This window comes from Miniopterus schreibersii (genome assembly GCF_964146895.1).
Source record: "Miniopterus schreibersii genome assembly, chromosome: 14".
NCBI lineage: Eukaryota > Metazoa > Chordata > Mammalia > Chiroptera > Miniopteridae > Miniopterus > Miniopterus schreibersii.
The window spans coordinates 23732955-23754006 of record NC_138114.1 but is presented as its reverse complement, the minus strand read 5'-3'; the positions used below and the strand labels follow the sequence as shown (position 1 = coordinate 23754006).

Sequence of the window (21052 nt, the reverse complement as noted above, 5' to 3'; positions counted from 1 at the left end):
AACAAATATATAAAAAAGCAGGTCCTACCTCCTCGCCCTATATAGTCATACTTCTCCTCCTTCATTTTCTCTTCATCTGGTATACTGCTATCTGAGCCCTTCCTCTTATTTGAACGAATATTTCTTTGTTGCTGTTGCTGGTGTGCATTCTGTTTTGGTACAGCAGCTTGGGAGTTCATTGCTGGTCTGGGACTATTTGCCTGGGCACGTGTATAATGACCCTAAAAAAAACCCAATTAACAATGATTTGTATACTACTTGATCCTACGTAGTCTAAGGGAAAAATTTTTTACAATAATCCAGAACTAACAACATACATACGTGAACAGCGTTGCTATTTTGACTAGCACGAGACCTTCGCCGTGATGTAATGCCAATATTTTCACCTTTTAACAAAGAGTGAACAACATCATCTAGAAAGGTCATTTGAACCATAGAAGGGTCGACATTCTGTGGTTCTAGTACCTAATCCATGACACACAAAAAAGAACAGAATTAAATCCCATCAGCTAACCAATGTGTTATCAGGAACATTCGTTACTGAGCAGAAATGTCTAGAATCCAGTCTGGGCCCTTCATTTATAAGACACCGCCACCCTTACAGTAAGCCAGCTTTAGCCATCACAGATTACTTCAACCTTCTTCTTAAACCTACTACTATGTCTGCTAGCCAAAACATTAAAAAGCAAATATATCTACTGCAAGTTCACATTGAAAAACAGGATAAAAATTAATGAGTATAATGCCAAGTCATAAAATGTATTTTAAAAATAGGAAACAATTTTCAAAAACACAGCTATGTAATAAAACCACAGAGGGAGAGCTTAGGGGAAAGAACAAAGCTGTGAGTACATAACACTAATGACTTTTAAGAGACAGGTTAAAGAACGTACTTTTTAAAAAGCTAAAGGCATTTTGTTCTTCACTGAGAAGTGGAAGTTCATCACCTTTTTAGGAAAAAAATACCATTAAATAATACTATTTTGACTCAATTTTAACCAATGCATTCAAATGGTTTACAAAGGGGCTCTCATTAATTCAGATACTCTCTACGACCCACACAGGTAAGATGGTATAAATATCTGTTTTTTCAGGAAAATAAACTATAGCTTTAAAAAACCAGAAATCAAGACTTTCAAACTGTTATTTAAAAATTCCACTTGAAATTTGTACCCTTAGTTCCACACAACTTGAGGGAGCATACCAACTCTAAAATTTGATGTGAAAAGAACTACAGTTTATGTTAAAATTTTTCATTCATGAAAAGAAAACATTTGGGAAATATTTTTATTCCTGGAGAGACTGTGAAGCTGACTTTACAAAAAACTTCGCTGACCTAAGCATTAAAAAAACAAAAAAACACACTAATCAATTAAAAGAGTCTGATGTTTCTAGTTCAGAGACTGATTTTATCAGTGTTGAAATAAATTTGGCATCATTATCTCCCTGTGACCTAAAGAGACCTCTATGTAACATCAATATATTTAAACTTACTACAATTATATGGCTAAATATTTCTCATAACGAAAAATATTTCTCATAATGAAAAATATTTAGTGTCAAGCTGTTTAGCCATTTTGGGGGGAATATGGAATATCTGAATTGTAAATATCTCTTTCCAAAAATATTAGTTGGACTATTTACCTGATCATTCATAACGATCATGGTGCGAGTGAAGAGATCATGATGAGTAATTATGCCAGTAAACCACTGGGTGGCAGAGTCTTGTCTATATACTCTCACTCTGTATCCATTTAAGGAATAAGGACCTAAAAAACAAACAAAAATGTCTCTTAAATGGAGACATTTTCATTTAAAAGCTATCTTTTAGGAGAAACATGAGTTATGACACAGATAAGTAACATACTTGAATATACATGTTTAAAAAATGTATTAGAAGACAAGTGAATATGCATTAGAGACAGATCATTCTGAAGTTACTATTAAATACACTCTACTAGACACAAATACTTCCTAACTCAATGGAAATAAAGTAACTTTAAATAATTTTAAGAAAGAAAGTATCTCTGGGATCACTAGTTAATACGAGGATTGTACAAAATGTAAAGTTATAGCAGTCTAGAAAGTAGTAAGGGTACAAAGATGCTTAACAAGGTTGGGGTACATGACTACACAGCTCAAATGGAAAGGTAATGTGGAACCTGATGCCTTAGTCTTCCAGTTGCCAAACTATACCATAAGAAACTACAAATTTTGATCCCTCTGGGATAGCTGGAAAAACCTGCCAAAAGTCTTAAGACTTGTAGAGATCAAGTGAATTTATAAATATGGCACTAAAATGCTTTAGAAAGGAATATGGCATACATTTGGATTAAACTCACTTTTAAAAAGGGTATCTACATATAGATATATCATGTCTGTATTTAAGTGTGCCTATTAAAGTCATTCCACAGAATATACATATAATGGGAATAAAAATTTCTCTAATTCACAGGTACTACTGTACCTTAATTATAGCATTATACAATAACAATTTACAATGTGCTTTCAAAATCTGCAGGGGCTTATTTAATCTTCTCCAAATCTTAGGTATTGTTTTTTTCTTTTATAAAACCTTAAAAAGTGAGGTTGATGGGTTAAATAAATTGTTAAATGAAATAACTAGGACTGATTTTATTTTTTTGATTCCTAGGTCAATGTCTACTTTTACAGTGATAAGACATTTAACGTAACAATTAATGGTTTAATATTTACTCGCTAGTTTTAAAAAACTTTATTCCAGTATCAGCCTAAAATATAAACCAACAGATCTGTAGAAAGTATTCTATATGACCTGTAAATTAAACATTCATAGCCATAACCAAGTATATAAACTCTAGCCTTTTTTTAACCACGAAAGAAGACTCTAATTTTCTGAATGTAATATAGAAAAAGCTTACAGAATAACTCTAAATAATGACCAATTTTCAATTCCCATTAGCACACCATCTTAACTACTTGTTCCCACAACCAAACAATTTGCAATTAGCCTCATGTAAATTTTCGGCATAAAACAGACAGAGGCTATACTGTGTGTATATATATATGTATACAAATATGTGTGTGTGTGTGTGTGTGTGTGTGTGTGTGTGTATATATTAAAGGAGTCACTTTTTATTTTTTTTTAAAAATATGGCTTTTTACATTGAGAGGGAATAGGGAGGGAGGGAGGGAGGGGGACAGAGAAAAAATATCAATGTGAGAAACATCAACCTGGGTATGTGCCCTGATTAGGAATTGGACTGGTGACCTTTCAGTGCCTGGGACAAGTCACACCGGCCAGGGTACACACCTTAAAATTTTCACCTCTAAGAATATGATAAGAAAAAGGGGTTATTAAAAAATATTAGCTTCATGCTTCCATTAAATAAATTAGAAGAAGAGGGGAAAAAAGATAAGAAAGGACATACCAACCAATCAATGTATGGACATTTTTGGATCCCCTGACTTATCAATTAATCAACCCTGTTAAAAATCATTTAAGACATTTATAAGACAAATGGAAATTTTAACCCACGTATTCAGTATTTGATATTAAGAAACTATTAATTTTTTCAACATAATAATGGTATTGTGGCTTTAAAAATAGATAGAATGTGGTGATGTGTGAAGTTTGATAAAAGTAAACAGGAGTATGGATGTGGCAAGATCCACCATGGTTTTATAGTTGCTGGGGCTTGGGATAGGCACAAAGAAGTTCACTGAAATATTTTATTACTGTATATGTTTCAAATTATCCATATTAAAAGTTTAAAAGTATTTAGCCTAAGAATCTGATAAGTAGATGATTGCTGCCGTACCTATACAAAGCAGAACAGCCACAATTTTGGGATTATCGCTATTAATGCTTAAACAGCATGGAAGTGGAGGGTTGAGATAAATGTGGAATATAACAACAAAATTCCTTTTTATAAACATTCGGCATAATATCAATACTTCATGCCACACGGTCCCAGTTTCAATTCAATTTCACAAAAAGCTTAATTACATTTACCTAATGATTTTACTGACAGAAAAAGAAATCACTAAGAATTATAAAACCTCATTGGTTTAAAAGTCACATGTTGTAGACAAACTTGTAACTTACTTTTAAAAAAAGAGAAAGAAGAAACTAAGACTAGTACTGTAGAAATCACTGAGGAAGGCAAACTGAAAGAGACCACTTTTATCAGATACCAACAGCATTCTTCAAAGGAAATCAATTGTGGCTTTGGGCAACCCTCTCTTGCAAACAATGCTTCCTTTTCCAGGAAGGACACACCTAAAGCATTCTGTAAATATGGAAATTTTTCCTATCAACAAAACATCTGTGTGGCTATAATTTCATGCCAGGCAGTTAGCTCAAATCAGTTAACTGGTGAAGTTATTACCTTTCTATTAAAATTATTATGATTTAGCTATTATTTTCCCTGGACTGTATATAACTCAAAATATTAGTCTGGGCTTTCTATTTATAGTGGATGTAATTGAAACAACCAAAACCATACATGAGAAAATGCCCAGTTCAAAAACAAAACAAAACAAAACAAAAAACAAAACGAAAACCTCCCACACAAAGAAATACAGAACTTCAAAATAGTTACCTTGCATAAAAATCTCCTGAACCTTTTGTTCCTTTACCCAAATTTTCACTTCTTCCTGAAGTTGTGGGTTGTCCCTGAGAACTGGGTTTAGGCTGTCTATGTCGTCCTAGAATTACAGATTAAAAGAAAGGTACACATTACATACACTATTATAACATTAATGTTAACTGATTTTCCCTCCTACATGTTCTAAGGACTGAAAAAAGTTCCTTGATCTAAATGTATGCAAAAACACAAGTTCGTAAGTTATAGTTCATTAGTAATTAAATAATAACAGAACACCAAAAGAAATTAATCCATGGAAAAATTTGTTCCTTGACAACCATGTCCTAAAGGCAAAATATGAAAATCTACTCATGTGTTTTTAACTTCAAGTATTGCCTTGTACAAGTCACCTTTTTAAAGGGTTTCACTGTTAGATACAAGATAGAAATGAAAAAGTATCAGGTCATCTAGGGTTGGCAGCAGAAGAATCAAGTTGAATATTTTAGTGACAATATAAATACACAGTTATTTACACTGAGTTACACATAATGCCTAAAACGTTAGTTTTAAATGACAAGTCATTATCCACTATCTTGATTTAAATGTCATTAGTTCTACTCAAATCATTTGACTAGTAACTTCACTGCTAAAAGTTTAATTTTTCAAGGCAGTGTCAAAGCATCCAGGCAATTAAAATTACATTATTGATGGTTTTATCCTTGTAACAGAGTGGATCTAGACACAGAAACAACCGGTTCTCTCGTTGGAGATGTGAATCACACAGTCACACGGTTTCCCACAATCTGTTGGTCCCCCGCTGGACTCTCTGACATTCTGTTCTCTCTCTCTCAAAGCACCTCTGCTGCTCCTGCATTTGAGATCAGCGGCAGGAGCCCTAGAGTAGAGCTGCGAAGAACAAAGCAGTACTGTCAATTGGCGGCCCTTTAAAAAATGGACTGGCAGGTCATGGAAACCAGTGAAGGGAATTATATCTGGTGAATAAAAATAATTTGGCAATTTGGAAAAGCCAAAAGTGGCCAAAGAGTACAAAGAAGAACCCCTAATCAAGCCGGTGGGTCATACTTCATTCTTCTCTAAAATTTATCTAAGTAAGCTTTTCCTTCTCATTTCACCACTGCTTTTAGGGACTACTCTGAATTTTTGGAATAATATTGTGGTAGACACTGTGATTTCATTTGTACCTAGTGAATACCAAAAGGTGGAAGTTAAGGCCGTTAAAGTTACCAACTACGTTCCTTGGAAAAGATAACAAACGTGCTACTTTATAGCAGAAGAAAATACTAGTGTGAAGTGTAACACAAAAAGGTAGATAAAATCTGTCATTTGAAAAAAACAATTGCCCACGACTAGCCTTCCTTTCTGTAAAAAAAAAAAAAGTAACACAAAAAACTTTTTAGCAATCCCTTTTTGCACACTTACCTTCATCATTTTAAGAATAGAAAATACCATGAAAAGTTCAGACTCGAGCCCTCTTGATGCACATCAGGTGACAGACAAAACACAGGAAACTTTCTATTTCCCAAGGAAATCCATTACCATTTCCAGACAGCCCTGACAGCTACCAAGTTCTTTTAAAATCTTTCTGACTTTAACTTCCATACACAGATCCAAGCTTAACTCCTTAGAGTCAAACACAAACCTAATCACTTTCCTAATCTGACAGTCCTTCAAACATTTGAATTCTGGTTTTATCTATCTGTAGACTTGAGTCTTCCCTAGTTTTAACACCTACCTTTATTTATTACAATTGCTCTTCTCACTTTTATTCTAGACCTTTAACTGGCAAGAAAGATGGGTACTCATCTAGAAAACCACACAATCACATTGGTGTCAGTGCTGACTTATACAGTTTACTATGGTCTACTGCTCCCAAGCCTTTATATTTTGAGGGGTAATGGGGTATAAACTGCTATTAAAACAGTACTGCCTGTAGAAAGGAACTGGTATGATATGTAACACCAATTTCCTATATTGAAATTTTACAACTTAAGACTATAGGAATATAAAATTTATTTGCTCAACATTTACTTATTCAACAGGTTAAAATAATGGGCTGTATTTCCAAGATCATTAAGACAACATACCAATACCTTCGACAATGACCCATTTGTTTTATAGTACAGAAAGCATACCATTAAAAACTGATAATTTGACTCCATTTACTAAAATGGCCTTATATGAGTTCAAATGACTGAGTATCAATTTTCTCATCTATAAAGCAGTTACTAACATCTGCCTCTTTCCATCTGAATATTTTTATAAGATTTTTAAAAAATACCAAAACCAGTTTTCTTAAAACACCCCATTCTGAACTATGCATACTATTGGACAAGAATTACTAAATTAAAACACATGAAAATTATCCCAACACATTACCTGGTTATGATAGGAGCACAGTTACTGAAGTCCTCCTCTACGTATAGTACTTTGAAAGTTACAGGTATTTTTGTTAACTATGGTCATTATTCCCATTGAGAGTCTTTTAAAGAGGCTCCAAAAAAGATAAATTATCATTTCTTGTAAGAGTTCCTATTGCTAACAGGGAGCCAAATGCAGTCCCCCCCTCCTCCCCATATTTACTGGCTTGAACAATTTTGTGAAAGTGTTAAAAATCAGACACAAGGCAGGCAGACAAAGAAATGAGAAACTAAGGATCTGTAATTTAAAAATGCTATAAAGTCCAGCTGATGCCACTCAGTGGGTGAGCATTGACCAGGAGGTCATGGCTCGATTCCCAGTCAAGGCACATGCCCGGGTTGCGGGCTCAATCCCCAGTAGGGGGGAGTGCAGGAGGGAGCCGATCGATGATTCTCATCATTGATGTTTCTCTCTCTCTCTGAAATCAATAAGAAATAATATATATATTTAAAATGCTATAAATACTATCATTCACAGAATGCAACTGACTTATGAAGAACTTTAGCTGTGCCTCGAGTTTGGGATTAAAACAACAGTTGCATAGTACTTCACTTTTCAGTAACTGTAGTAGTTACCTACACAAATAATTTTTATTTCTAGTAACTAAAATAAAATGTGTTCCTTAATTTCCACCAAACAAATCACCCAGACAGCAAATGAATAGCATGTTCTATGAATATCCTCTTGTCCATACATTCTATCCAATGTATTGCACACTGCTAGTTATAACCTCCAACAATGGAGTAGTCATTGTAAATGACTAACGGGGGAAAAATCAGTTCAGCAAGATCTGTTCTACTAGAAACTTATATAGAAAACATGGAAAAGTTTCAACCAGTGCCTTAAATGAAGTTGTAGACTTATCTTGTTCCTCCTTTTGAAATAAAGGTTTTAGCGGAACATTAGTGGAGTACCTTAATATAAATAATGACAAAGAAAATTAGCTAGCATGACTGTTCAGTTTTCAGTGTTTCCAAATACCATCCATTTTCACAGTACCATCACTTAATCATAATAATTTAATAGAATAACATATTAAATTATCTAATATCCAGAAGGCTCTCCAAAATAGGTTCTTAGAGCTAAATATTTTGTCCCTTTCATAAAATGAGAACTGTAAATACAATTAAAGCTTTAAGTTATATTAACAATGGTGGTTTATAGGATTATATACATATGAGGTACACATTTATAAAATCTCTGGTTAGAAGGTAATTTATCCCTGTATGGGGAGATGAAATCACTGATCTCATGCATACTGTCTCCTAAGGAACAGAGATAGTGACTAAAAAACAAAATGCCAAAAACAGTGCAGGGAAGACCCAATCAAGGAGACAAATATAGCACGTACATGACACTTTGAAAAAGAAAATAATTAGGGTTAAAGAGAAAGGAAATGTCACCGCCACATCCTGCCACAAAATTGTCTTCATGTACTACTGGGAGAAATGATCAACAGACTTCAATTTTTTTCACCTGATTATTTTCTGCTACGTAAGATTAATGCTGTTATTTCTAAAACGCTTCTTGCCCGGCCAGGCGTGGCTCAGCAGTTGAGCATCGACCTAGGATCCAGGTGATCGGGGTTTGATTCCCGGTCAGGGCACATGCCCAGGTTGTGGGCTCGATCAATGGCTCTCTCATCATTGATGTTTCTATCTCTCTCTCCCCCCTCCCCTCCTCTCTCTGAAATCAATAAAGATATATTAAAAACAAAAAAACAACCATGCAAGACTTTAATGTACATGAATCAGAATTAAGGTGGTACACAGGATTCATTCACTCACTGCGATTCTTAATTTATGACTTTTTTTTTTAAGAGACCAAAACTGACTTCAGCAGCAATTAAGCCTCACTTTTTAAAAAGCAAGCTTTAGAAGCAATGAGCTGTTACAAATAGCCTGAGTAGCCTTAGCAAGTTCTTGCAAAACACAATTAAAGGCACTGAATGGTTATAGAAATCAGTAAGCAAGCCGGAGGTCAGCAGCAAATCTTGAGGCAGCAGTGAATCTTGCTTGAGGTAGGGTCTATGCTTTGGATTACAAGTATATCGAACAAGCAGATAAGACTTTTTATACTTATTTATTTATCTTATGGATTTAACTTTTATACTGTTTCTTCTAGTCTTTTTGTCACAGTCTTAACAATCATCTTGTCAATATATTACTATATTACTGTATATTACTATAAAATGAAGGCACCAACCTTCTAGAACAGTGATTTTCAACCCTTTCATCTCACGGCACACATAAACTAATTACTAAAATTCTGCAGCACACCAAAAAATATATATTTTTTGCCAATCTGACCAAAAAAAAAAAAGGCAGTTTTGATTCATTCACACAGGGTGGCTGTTGTTGTGTTGTCTTTAATTTTTTATTTGACAATCTAAGAGAAAAGAGGTCAGTGCCCCTGAAAATAGTCAGATATTGCATGTTTTAAAAATTCTTGCAGCACACTGGTTGAAAATGCCTGTTTTAGAATAATATCTACCAATCTTTCTAAATTGTTTAACATATTTTATGGTTCCTAGTTTTAGAAAAGAAAGTTTACAAAGCACATGAATGTTAAAAAATGTTTCTCTCTCTCCCCTTCTCACTCCCACCCCGGCCAAAAAAGGAAGAAGAAAAAAAAAAAATCCCTCAGGCGAGGATTAAAAAAAATAAAATAAAAATTGGAAAATGATATTAGTTAATAATACATTTCAGAATTACTATAGCTAAAACCTAGTAGCTTGATCCTAGAGTATTAACCCAGACTAGTAAGGATGAGTATTCCAACATCCTCAGAAATTTACCTTGAAGCTTATTGCTACTGTAAGCAACTGGCTATTACATATCCATCCAAATATTCAAGGAATCTCTCCTTGAAACTTCCATTTGGTATTACTTGCCATTATTTATATAATTAATAATTAAACTAGGAATGGTTATGATTAATTTAAGACAAGTATATAGCATGAGAAATTATGAAAGCAGTAAAGTTTCTAAATTTTTAAAGTCTCAAGATTTTAAAGAATTCTATGATATTTTTCTGAACTCCTGATTTCCCATATTTGTACAAACTGAATATGATCAGGTGAAACCAACATTCCTATATTATTTCCATTAAATATCCATTCATCGTTGGACAAATATATTCAAAGTTTATTTTCTGTTTAGCTTAAAAAAATATCTATTTTAAGAATTAGCGTATTTACTCCTCAGTGTGAACAATAAAAAATTTTTTAATTGACAAAAGTGAAGCACTTTCACAAATATTAACCTCATTCAATCCTAACAACCCTACTTTGATATTATTCTGTCCAATTTACAGATGAGTAAACAGTCAAAGATTAGGTAATTTACCCTCAATTACATGGCTGGGAGGGAGACAAAGCAGCAAGCATCTGCCTAATGTCAAAACCTTTTACCAATCCATTCAATTGCAGTATCAAAATTTTGAATACTCTCTGCTAGGTATTCTATCATTTACTTATGATATTAGTAATATGACACAAAGTGAAAGGAAACCCAATTAACCAAATTATTTTACTGTTATTTTAAAATAAAGAAAATAATGTGTGTTTTTGTTTTGTTTGTTTTTTACTCCTCACCAGAGGACATTTTCTTCCATTGCTTTTTGGGGGCGGGGGAGGGGGGGACGACGACGACTGATGTGAGAGAGACACATTGACTGGTAGCCTCCCACCAACATGAGCCCCAACCAGGGCCAAGGATGGAGCCTGCAACCAAGGTACATGCCCTTGGCCAGAATCGAACCTGAAACCCTTCAGTCCGCAGGCTGAGGTTCTAACCACTGAGCAAAACCGGCCAGGGCTAGAAAATGATGTTTACTAAATTAAAACAAGTTCACAGGAATGTGGTATTCTAAGATTTGGAGTGGGTATCATAAAACAACAAATTGCAATAATTTATCAGATATAATTAATTTATCAAATTATCAAAAAGGATTTTAGAACTTAGGATATACTTTATTAATATACATGCCCTATTACACCAAACCATAAGAGGACTACATATCTTGCTTTATTTGTTCATTTATAATCAAGGTTACATAAAAAGTTAAGTAATTATTTTTATTATGTTAATTAAAAATAACTGCTATTTGGGTTTCTCTACTAATCTCCCTACTGAAACCAACCTTCCAAAATGTTCTCTTGAATACACTTTACGAAGACCTAGAATATTTCTGCTTTTTAAATATACACCTTGCTAAGTGTCATTGGTAGGTATAAGGTCTTCTTTCAATTACCACAGAGCAAAAATCAAAACAATTAAGTAAAACTTTTAAAACCACTTGACGGAAAATGTGTTTCCTTCTAAAGCCACATGTCAATATTCTTTGTGATACCTTTAATAATAGTTTTGAACTTTTTATGGCAGTTCAAAAGTCTGGAAGGCAATTTTTCTTTCAAGTTATTTATCGGCATGGTTTTTACAGAGTTGAGTCATCATGAGTTCAACCTATTGAGTCACCTGATTATAGTATTTGCCAACCACAATTTACTAACTGCAGCTTCCTCAAACTTAAAACTGAACAAACTCAGGAAGGCCTGGGAACTGTTTAATGTTTTCTAAAGTAGCAACTGAAAATCTTCTTTCAGAACAGCCAAAGTTTAAAAAAAATAAAACAAAGAAACAACTTCCTTGCCCTGGACAAGTACTCCACCTGTGGCAGTCTCACCCTACCTTTAGTTCCCCTCTGCTGGGGGCAGGAGTTCAACTCAACAAAGAAATAAAATTATATGATTACATATTTTTTGGAAAGTATTCTACTATAACTACTAGGTAAGAACATATACTGAGCTAGAGTATATATAATCGTGTCAATAACTATTCTAAGAGTTAACATCTACTTTTAAAAATTATCTTAAAAATATAAAATGCAAAGGATTTAATTTCAACATAACACACCAAATACTTTTGGGGCTGATTTTCATTATTTTCGATGTATTATCATAATCTGTAAACTTTAAGAACTATTATACCATACATCTCTTTCCTCAGAAAGAATACAATCCTAGTGCTAACTGAAATAATCAAGTCCTGTAATGACAGATTCGGATCTGCTAAGTGACTTTATCTTTTATCATATGACTCCTATTTAAGACTATCTGTTCCCTTCATAGGGGTCTGTGTAGAGCAAACACAAATACATGAGAAATGCATGAAGTTATTCATAAAAAAGGAGGGAGTTAAAATTACAACTCTAAAGTATCACAGTACAGGAACAACTTAATTTCCTAGTACTGTTAAGGAAGATAGTAGGACCGATGTACTTCACAATCATTTATAGCCATTATTTTGCTATTCCTAGAGTAAGTTTAACTTATCCAAAACAGTGCTTTTCAACTTTTTTCGTCTCATGGCACACATAAACTAACTACTAAAATTCTGCAGCACACCAAAAAACATACTTTTTGCTAATCTGACCAAAAAAAAAAAAGGTATAATTGTGATTCATTCATGCTGGACAGCTATTGTGCTGGCTGCTGTCTTTTTTTGACAATCTAAGAGAAAAGAGGTCAGTGCCTCTGAAAATAGTCAGGTATTGCATGTTTTAAAAATTCTTGCAGCACACCAGTTGAGAATCGCTGATCTAGAATATCTAATTAGAAAAAAGGGAAGAGAACATAAACTGAATGAGATGTTGAATGCTTATGACAGTTTCTATCTACGAAGTTTTTAAACTTACAGAAATAAGAAAATTTATCAAAATCCTGCTAACTCTGAATAAAAACATTTCTAGAGTTGCTTTGTTAAATAACATACTGAACACAATTTAAACTTTTCATCAATACTCATGGTTATCATTATTGATCACTATATTATGACACAATCACAATTACTGATAAATGTATTGTTGCCTCTATACCAAACATCCCAGAAAGACCAAGTTTGAGCTGTAACTATTTTTAGTTTCTTTTGTAACTTCTTGTGCTGTCAAGCTCCCAATATACCATCATCACACTTTTTAAAAATTCTCCTTTTGGCTTCTCACATGCTATGGTAGAGGAAACCAGATTAGAAAGCTTGTTGAAATTACGTCTGAAATAGTCTCTGAGTGTGGGACTAAGAGGCTTTCTTATAAGCAAAACATAGTAGGACTATATTTCTTTTTTAAAATGTTTTTATTGATTTTAGAGATGAAGGGAGAGGAATAGAGAGAAACATCCATGTGAGAGAGAAACATCAATCGGCCGCCCCCTGCACGCATCCCGACCAAGTATAGTACCTGCAACACGGAAATCGAAATAGAGACCCATCAACCCATCAGTGCAACCAACTGAGCCACACTGGCCAGAGCTATACAATATCAGGGTTATATTTCATTCAACAAGATTTTGAACACCAGATGTCAATTACTGTGCCAAAAGACTGACAATGAGTTTCTGCCCTTGAGGATCTTACAACCTGTTGGAATAGACTAACACACAAATCAATACAATACAGAGTAAATAAAGTTTTATGTAGGATATGCCTTCTCAATGTCATCTACCATGACCACTCTATTTAAACTCTAACCTGCCTCTCCCCTCTCCATTCCTGATTGCTCTTACCTTGCTTTACTTTTCCCTTATGTCCTAGTAGTAATTAAACTGTCTATCATACTGTATCATTTACTTACTATATTTATTATCTACTGTGCCTCCTATGGAACTTAAGCTCCGAGGAAGCAGGAACTTTTGAACAGTGTCTGGCACACAGAAAATTGTTAAATGAATAATAGTACAGCAGGGAGGTCTGGACTAGAGTTATAGATTCAGAAGATAGGGTTTTAAAGGATAGCAAAAGCACTGCAAATATAACACTGCTTAAGGTAAACTGTAAAATGAAGATACCAAAAAGAAAGACTGGAAAACCACCTAACATTAAAACTAGAGTGAGGTAACAGCCAGCAAAAGAGAACTGATAAAGAGTAGGGAAACCTGAATAGAAATGTCATATCATAGAAGCAATAAGAATAAAGAATTTCCAAGACTGGAAGTGGAGGCAGAAGCCAGGCTGCAATAATTGAAGATGTTATTGGGAGCTAAGAAAATATAGATATAAAAGTCAGACAATATTTCTAATAAATCTGTCTATGAAGGTTAAAAAGTAAAGAAAGGGAATAAATGGACGTAATGAGATAACCTTTAACTTTTATTTTAGAATGCAAATAATTGAGTGTATTTACATAATAAAAGAAAACAACAAACAATACGTTTAAGATAAGTTAAATGGAACAAAGTATCTGAAGATTGATTCCAGACCACAAGGACAAAGACAATCCTTTTAAAATACAAGGCAGAAAGAGAAACACTTCCAAGACTATAAAACAAAAAAAAAAAAATCAAATGAATACAATCCACCAGGGATATACCTAAAGATAAGAACAAAAACAAACAAACAAAAACCCTGCCACAAAAAATTTAGACTGTTTTCAGCAATTTCACTGTTGGTGATAATGTTAGTGTTGTTATTCTATGTCTGATAGCTGCATAATGTAAGACAAAACAAATTAGTAAACATATGACATTCGAATTCTCTCATTCCTGAGGTTGCTTTGATTTAACTTTTAGAACATGACTACCGTCAATAATAAGAGCGGACTATACATACTTTTAAAATTTATGCACACACACAAACAGAGAAACATTTAGGGATGAAATAATATAATTAGTGGGATTTGCTTTAAAATAATACACAAGAACAGTAAGATAAAAGAAATAGTGGCCAAGCACAGGTAACTGTGAAAGCTGGATAGTATAGGCACACAGGAATTCACTTTACCCTTGTATGTCTTAGGTTACTGGGGGTGGGGGAGTTTTATCATACCACTCTTCTGCTCAAAACCATCCATAGGCTTCCACTCTAATCTTAATCAGAACAGAAAATAGTCTTTATAATAGCCTACAAAGCCCTACTCATCCACCTTTATTACCTTGCTGCAGTTTTTAGCAATCTCCATATAATTGTCTCCATGCTATTCTTTGAATGCTTTCATTTTAGGGCCTTTCCACTTTTTCTGTCCCAGCTAACACTACCAACCAGATTTTATTTTTCTCCTTAGCACTTATAGTCTTCCAATATACTACAATAGTTACTTTGAATGTTGTCTTCTCTTCTTACTAGAATAGAAAGTAAGTTCTATAAAGGCAGGTATTGTTTTGTTTTTTGTTCATAGCTGTACCTTAAGTACCTCGGTCATCGAAGGTGCCCAATAAAATATCTGTAAAGATGAATTAGTCATAGAAAAAAGGGATAATCTGACACAAGAAAAAAGGAGGTAAATAAAAATACAAAAATAGGTGTAAGGACAGGAAGGGGGTTCCTGCTTGTAATCTCAGTTTCCTCTGTGCTGCAGGAGAAAGGTCATCTACTAAGAGAAAAGAAAGAAACTAAGAGAGAATTCGGAATTAACTCCGCTAGTAAATGGAAGCCCAAAAGGAGCATAGAAAATGATGCCAAGTGGCCCGAGACAGGTAGCTCAGTTGGTTAGAGCATTGTCCCGATAAGCCAAGATTGTGGGTTCGATCCTCAGTCAGAGCACATATGAGAAGCAACCAATGAATGCATAAATAAGTGGAACAACAAATGGATGTCTCTTTCTCTCTCAAATCAAATAAATAAGCAAAATAAAATGATGCAACTGGTACTAAAGGCTCCACTGAGATTCGATACAACACAATGACACCAAAATAAATGGGTGTAATATTCTCCCTCAATGTTAAGCATTTAGGGTAAGGCTTTCCAACAGAATTTTCTGCAATGATAATATATATCTGTACCGTCCCACATATGAATATCTGAGTATCTGAAATGTGGCTGCTATGACTGAGAAACTGAATTTTAACATTTACTTGTACTTAATTTAAATAGCCACATATAACTAGTGGCTACTAATAAAAGGGAGTGAACTTTTAGGGTAGAAAAGAAAATAGCCCTGTGTCCAGTGTGGCTCAGTTGGTTAGATGTCCCAAACCTAGAGGCTGCTGGTTCAATTCCTGGTTAGGGCACATGCCTGGGTGCTGGCTCCAACCTGGGAAGGGGGGCATGTAGGAAGCAGCTGATCAATGTTACGCTCTCAGATAGAAAAATCAATTTTAAAAAATCTTAAAAAAAATAATAGTACTTTTCAAAGATAAGAACTTTACAGGTTGCCCGGCTGGGCGTGGCTCAGCGGTTGAGCCTCTACCTAGGATCCAGGTGATAGGGGTTCGATTCCAGGTCAGGGCACATGCCCAGGTTGCGGGCTTGATCCCTAGTCGGGGGCATGCAGGAGGCAGCTGATCAATGACCCTCTCATCATTGATGTTTCCATCTCTCTGTCTCCCTCTCCTTTCCTCTCTTTGAAATCAATAAAGATATATATATATATATATATATAAAGAACTTTAAAGGTAGATGGGAAAAGACAAAGATGTAAGGGAGTTAAGGTGCTGATAAGAATGGCTGAAATAACATACTACAGGAGAGGTACCTTGGCTGGGGAAAAAAAGCAAGCAAAAAACACGAAGAGAAAACTAGGAAAATGTAGGAAATTCACCAATTATGTGACCACTGGTGAGGTGGTTAAGTCTGTAAATGACATCTAGTTTACCTGCTCAGTGTTTAAGAAACAATTACTTCTAATGGGCTTCTTGGAAGTACACATATTATGAGCTGAGATTTACTTGACCAGATTTATGTATTTTCTAAATTCCTGAACCATATCCATTATGAACTCCTGAACCATATCCATTCTCTTTTCCACAAAAATTTTATAGGGTATAAAGTTCTTTCGTATATATTATCTCACAGACAATGGCAACATTACCATGAGGCAGATATTACATACCTAATTTTATAGATGAAAAAATAAAAAACTGTTATGTGGTTATATGCCTTGTTCAAAATTTCACACAGTAAGCAGCAGTTAGACTCAGCATCTGAGTCCAAGATGGCCTGTTGTTCTACTACCAAATTCTGATATCTTTAATAGATGTAAACTTTTGCCTACCCCCAAAGAGCCAAAATTTCCTAGGATACATTTTATATATGTGTATGTATAAATATGACCAGATATCATAAAAAAAGAATCTCATTCTTTAACTGTTGATGTCTCTTCTGTTTTTAAATTTGATTAATTAGTATGATTTTATTTTAATTATGTTAGCACTAAATCAGACACTCCAAAGTCCTTGGAGTTCTGGGGCAAAAGGCAGAGAGAGCCACCCAAGTTGTGCCATCATCCAAATTGAATTCATAAAATTTAAGTACAAATGTTTATTTATACCTATTTGTGGAACAAGACAGAATGGCAAAGAGATACTTTGGGAGTGATGAAGACCAATAAAAACAAATTAGTAGTTCAGCCTTCTTCTTTACAATCCTGGTAGTGAACATCATTAACTACACCCTCTTGGCCAGACCAGAGCCTTACAGTCCTTCAAAACACTAACATGCCAGTTAGATGGTACCAACTGATTCATGTTTGCCTGAAATAACATATATGCAATAAACATTAAAAAAAAATTCTCAACAATGGGCTCTATTAAGCACTGGAAGGGATTTTTAGTATGTGATGGAACTTAATTCCTTGAAAACAGGAGTGGATGCGGGAGAAACAATAAAAAGCTATCCTTCTGATAGGTATATACTATATTTAGGAAGTTTACATACTAAAGAATGAATGTCTTAAAGATTGTTAAGCTTGAAGATTATATATACATGAGAAGACTTTATGTATCCAGATTTTTTTATTCATCCCTGTTATACAGAATTTTCTATTTCCAAAAATGGTTAGTCCATCAATGGCAGAGGGAAGAAGGGTTGTTTACTGGGAACGATAACACGTTATTTCCCCGCAAAATACCTGATTCTCAGGCAAAAAACATACAGAAAAGTACTGGATTTTTTAATGAGTATCTTATACCACTTATAAATTTGAGATATATAAATATCCCATATGATGGAAACATATTCCTCATTTAAAATTAAATAACTTTTATCAAATAACTAGGTCTAAAAAGCTCAAAGAACATGTGATATAAAAATGTGATCTGGGCTCTAGCCAGTTTGGCTCAGTGGTCAGAGAGTCAGCCCGCAGACTGAAGGGTCCCGGGTTTGACTCCGGCCAATGGGATGTACCTCCGTCGCAGGCTCCATCCCTGGCCCTGGTCACGCATTCGCATTGGGGAGGAGGCAACCAGTTGATGTGTGTGTGCATGTGTCTTTCTGTCTGTCTCTCCCCCCCCCCCCCCCTCCTCTCTCTGAAAAGCAATGGAGAAAATATCCTCGGGTGAGGGTTAAATTTTACAAAAAAAAAGTGATTTGGAATTAGCCTGAATTGGTAATGGTTAACGGACAGCCAGGAGGAAACATCACATTATCTAGATTCAAGAGGAAGCAGAGCTGTGGCAACACTAAGAAAGAAATAATACTTTCTCACATTTAGGGTGCTGGCAGCATCTGGTAGGCCACTGTCTGTTCACCTTTTCTAAGCTCACTTGAAAAGACTACTTTGAAGGATTCCACTTGGGGGAAGGGTACTGAAAATGTGTGGGGGTTTTACCATTAGCATAATGACTGGGAAGTAGGCTACAGGCATTTAACTGTGCTTAAACCAGATATGCCTACCATCCTACAACTCACTACAAAGCGAAGAATCAATTATCAATAGTACCTATGACTGTTAATTTTGTGTGTCAATTTTGCTAGGCTATGGTATCCAGCTGTCTGGTCGAACACCAGTCTAGATGTTGGTGTGATTTTTTTAGATGTGATTAACATTTTAATCAATAGACTTTGAATAAGCAGATCACTCTCCATAATGTGCATGGGCCTCATCCAATCAGTTGAAGGACTCAGAAAAAAAGAATGAGGCAGAGAGAGAATTCTGCACTCTTGCCAGAATTTCCAGACTGCCCCTCTGCCCTGTGGATTTTACACTTGCCCGCCCCCAAACTTACATTAGTCAATTCCTTAAAACTCCCCCCACACTACCACTCCCTTTCCTCAACACAAATGCTGGTAGGCACACCCATCTTAAAGGTTTTGTTTCTCTGGAGAATCCTAAGACAATCCCCTACTGAGAAACACTATTAGCTTTCCTTATCTTTTTCCCATCTTCTAAATACTTATCTTCTGAGAAAAAATAACACCAAGAAAAGGAAACAAGTAAATATGTGGTATTACTGCATCAGTTGATTCCAAAGTACAGGACACTATGCATATACCTCTGTTTTAGAACTTTCTGCATGTTGCTATAATTATATTTTGTCTCTCACCCTGACCTGAGACGCAAATATTTTCTGTCTTTAAATTCTCAGTATCCAGCAAAGTGACGGTATATAGCAATAAATGAATGCCTTTATGTTATAGTTGAACAATCATTGGAACTTTTTTCCTTTAGTCTTCAAAACATACCTTCTCTAAAAGGCAGGGTTGACTTGACAGAGTTATACTCCAAAGACTGTATACTTTAATATGGAATCATTTCAACAAATTATGCAGTTGTAGGAAAGTGAAATAAAGTGGGACCCCAAGTAATTAAAACTGTGTGGTACCAGCGTAAGGACAAACATATAGAAAATGAAGTAGACTAAAGAGCTTCTTTAGAAATAAATTCTATAATAAACGGTCAACTGATTTTCAACAGGGGTACCAAGACTATTCAATGGGGAAAGGACAAGTATTTTCAACATATGGTGTTGGAAACTTGGATATCCACATGAAAAATGAAGTTGGACCCTTACCATATAACCATATTAAAATTAATTAAAAATGGGCCAGAAGCTTAAACGTACATAAGAACTAAAACTATGAAACTCTTAGGAGAAATTTTTCATGATGCTGAAGTTGGTAATAATTTCTTAGCTATGATAGCATAAGCATAGGCACCAAAAGAAAAAATAGGTAAACTGAACTTCATCAAAATTTTAAAACTTTATATATAAAAAAAATTAAGAAAACTGTAAAGAATTAAATTGTTTTTAACTGAGAGAGAAAAGAAAACCCAAAGAATGGGAGAAAATATTTGCAAAGCACTTATCTGATAAGAGATTGATAAAACTCCTAAACTCAACAACAAAAACAAACAACTAAAAAATGGGCAAAGCACTTCACACCATTAGGATGGCTATTATTAAGAAAATGAAGAACAAGTATTTTTAGATATCAGGAAATTGGAACCCTTGGTGGGAATGTAAAATGGTGCAGACACTGTATGAAAGAGTTTTTGGCTCTCCCTCAAAAAACAAACAATTGCATTCTCAGGTGTATACCCATAAGAACTGAAAAAGGTGAGACTCAAACATGTATTTGTATCCCAATGTTCATAGCACCCTTATTCATAATAGCTAAGCGGTGGAAACAATCCAGATGTCCATCAATAGATGAATAGATAAACAAAAACACGGCATATACATAAAATAAAAAAGTGGAATTCTGACATGCTATAACAAGGGTGAAACTTAAAGACTTAATAAAGTGACATAAGCCAGTCCAAAAAAAAAAAAAAAAAGAACAAATATTATATTATATAATTCTATTTATATAAGGTATCTAGAATAGGTAAAGAAAGTACAGACCAGAAAAGTAGACCAGAGGTTACCAGGGGCTAGGGAGAGGAGCATATTGAGAAATGGGGAGTTACTGTTTAATGAATACAGAGTTTCTGTTTGGAATGATGAAAAAGTTCTGAAAATGGACACTGGTGATGGTTGTACAACCTTGTGAATGTACTTAACGTCACTGAATTGATACTTAAATGGTTAAAATGGTAAGTTTTACTGTTTGCTTCTTTTCAACAAATGTCCATTATTCACTATTCCATGAGGACAATGAGGTTGAGGTCACTCAGGTGGCTAACCTAACTAAAAATGGTTTCAAAGGCTCCATCACCATTCCACTTTTGCAGGAAAGGTACAGTTAGGGTTTCTGAAAGGGGACCATCCAACACATATTCTGCTTATTAGTTTCATTTCATGTACTTTACCAGTCCTGCTATCCTAGTGGCTTAGCTAATTTATATTCATTCTGAAACAACTTAGAAGTCACTTATTCTAAAAATACAGACAT

At 34.6% G+C, this 21052-nt stretch overlaps 1 protein-coding gene across 17 annotated transcripts in view; it reads right to left on the bottom strand.

Annotated features, from left to right (window-relative positions):
• JMJD1C (jumonji domain containing 1C) overlaps positions 1–21052 on the bottom strand; it is a gene marked incomplete at its 5' end in the record, with an annotated part of 199030 nt that overhangs the window by 40831 nt on the left and 137147 nt on the right. For 8 of the 17 annotated variants that reach the window (XM_081157778.1, XM_081157781.1, XM_081157765.1 and 5 more), the window contains 4 exons: positions 29–221; positions 322–465; positions 1645–1769; positions 4584–4689. In XM_081157778.1, coding sequence (XP_081013904.1) covers positions 29–221; positions 322–465; positions 1645–1769; positions 4584–4590 — 469 coding nt within the window. Of the gene's footprint in view, positions 1–28; positions 222–317; positions 466–1644; positions 1793–4583; positions 4690–21052 lie in introns of those variants that run through there. The other 9 variants (XM_081157779.1, XM_081157776.1, XM_081157766.1 and 6 more) reach the window with 4 other exon arrangements.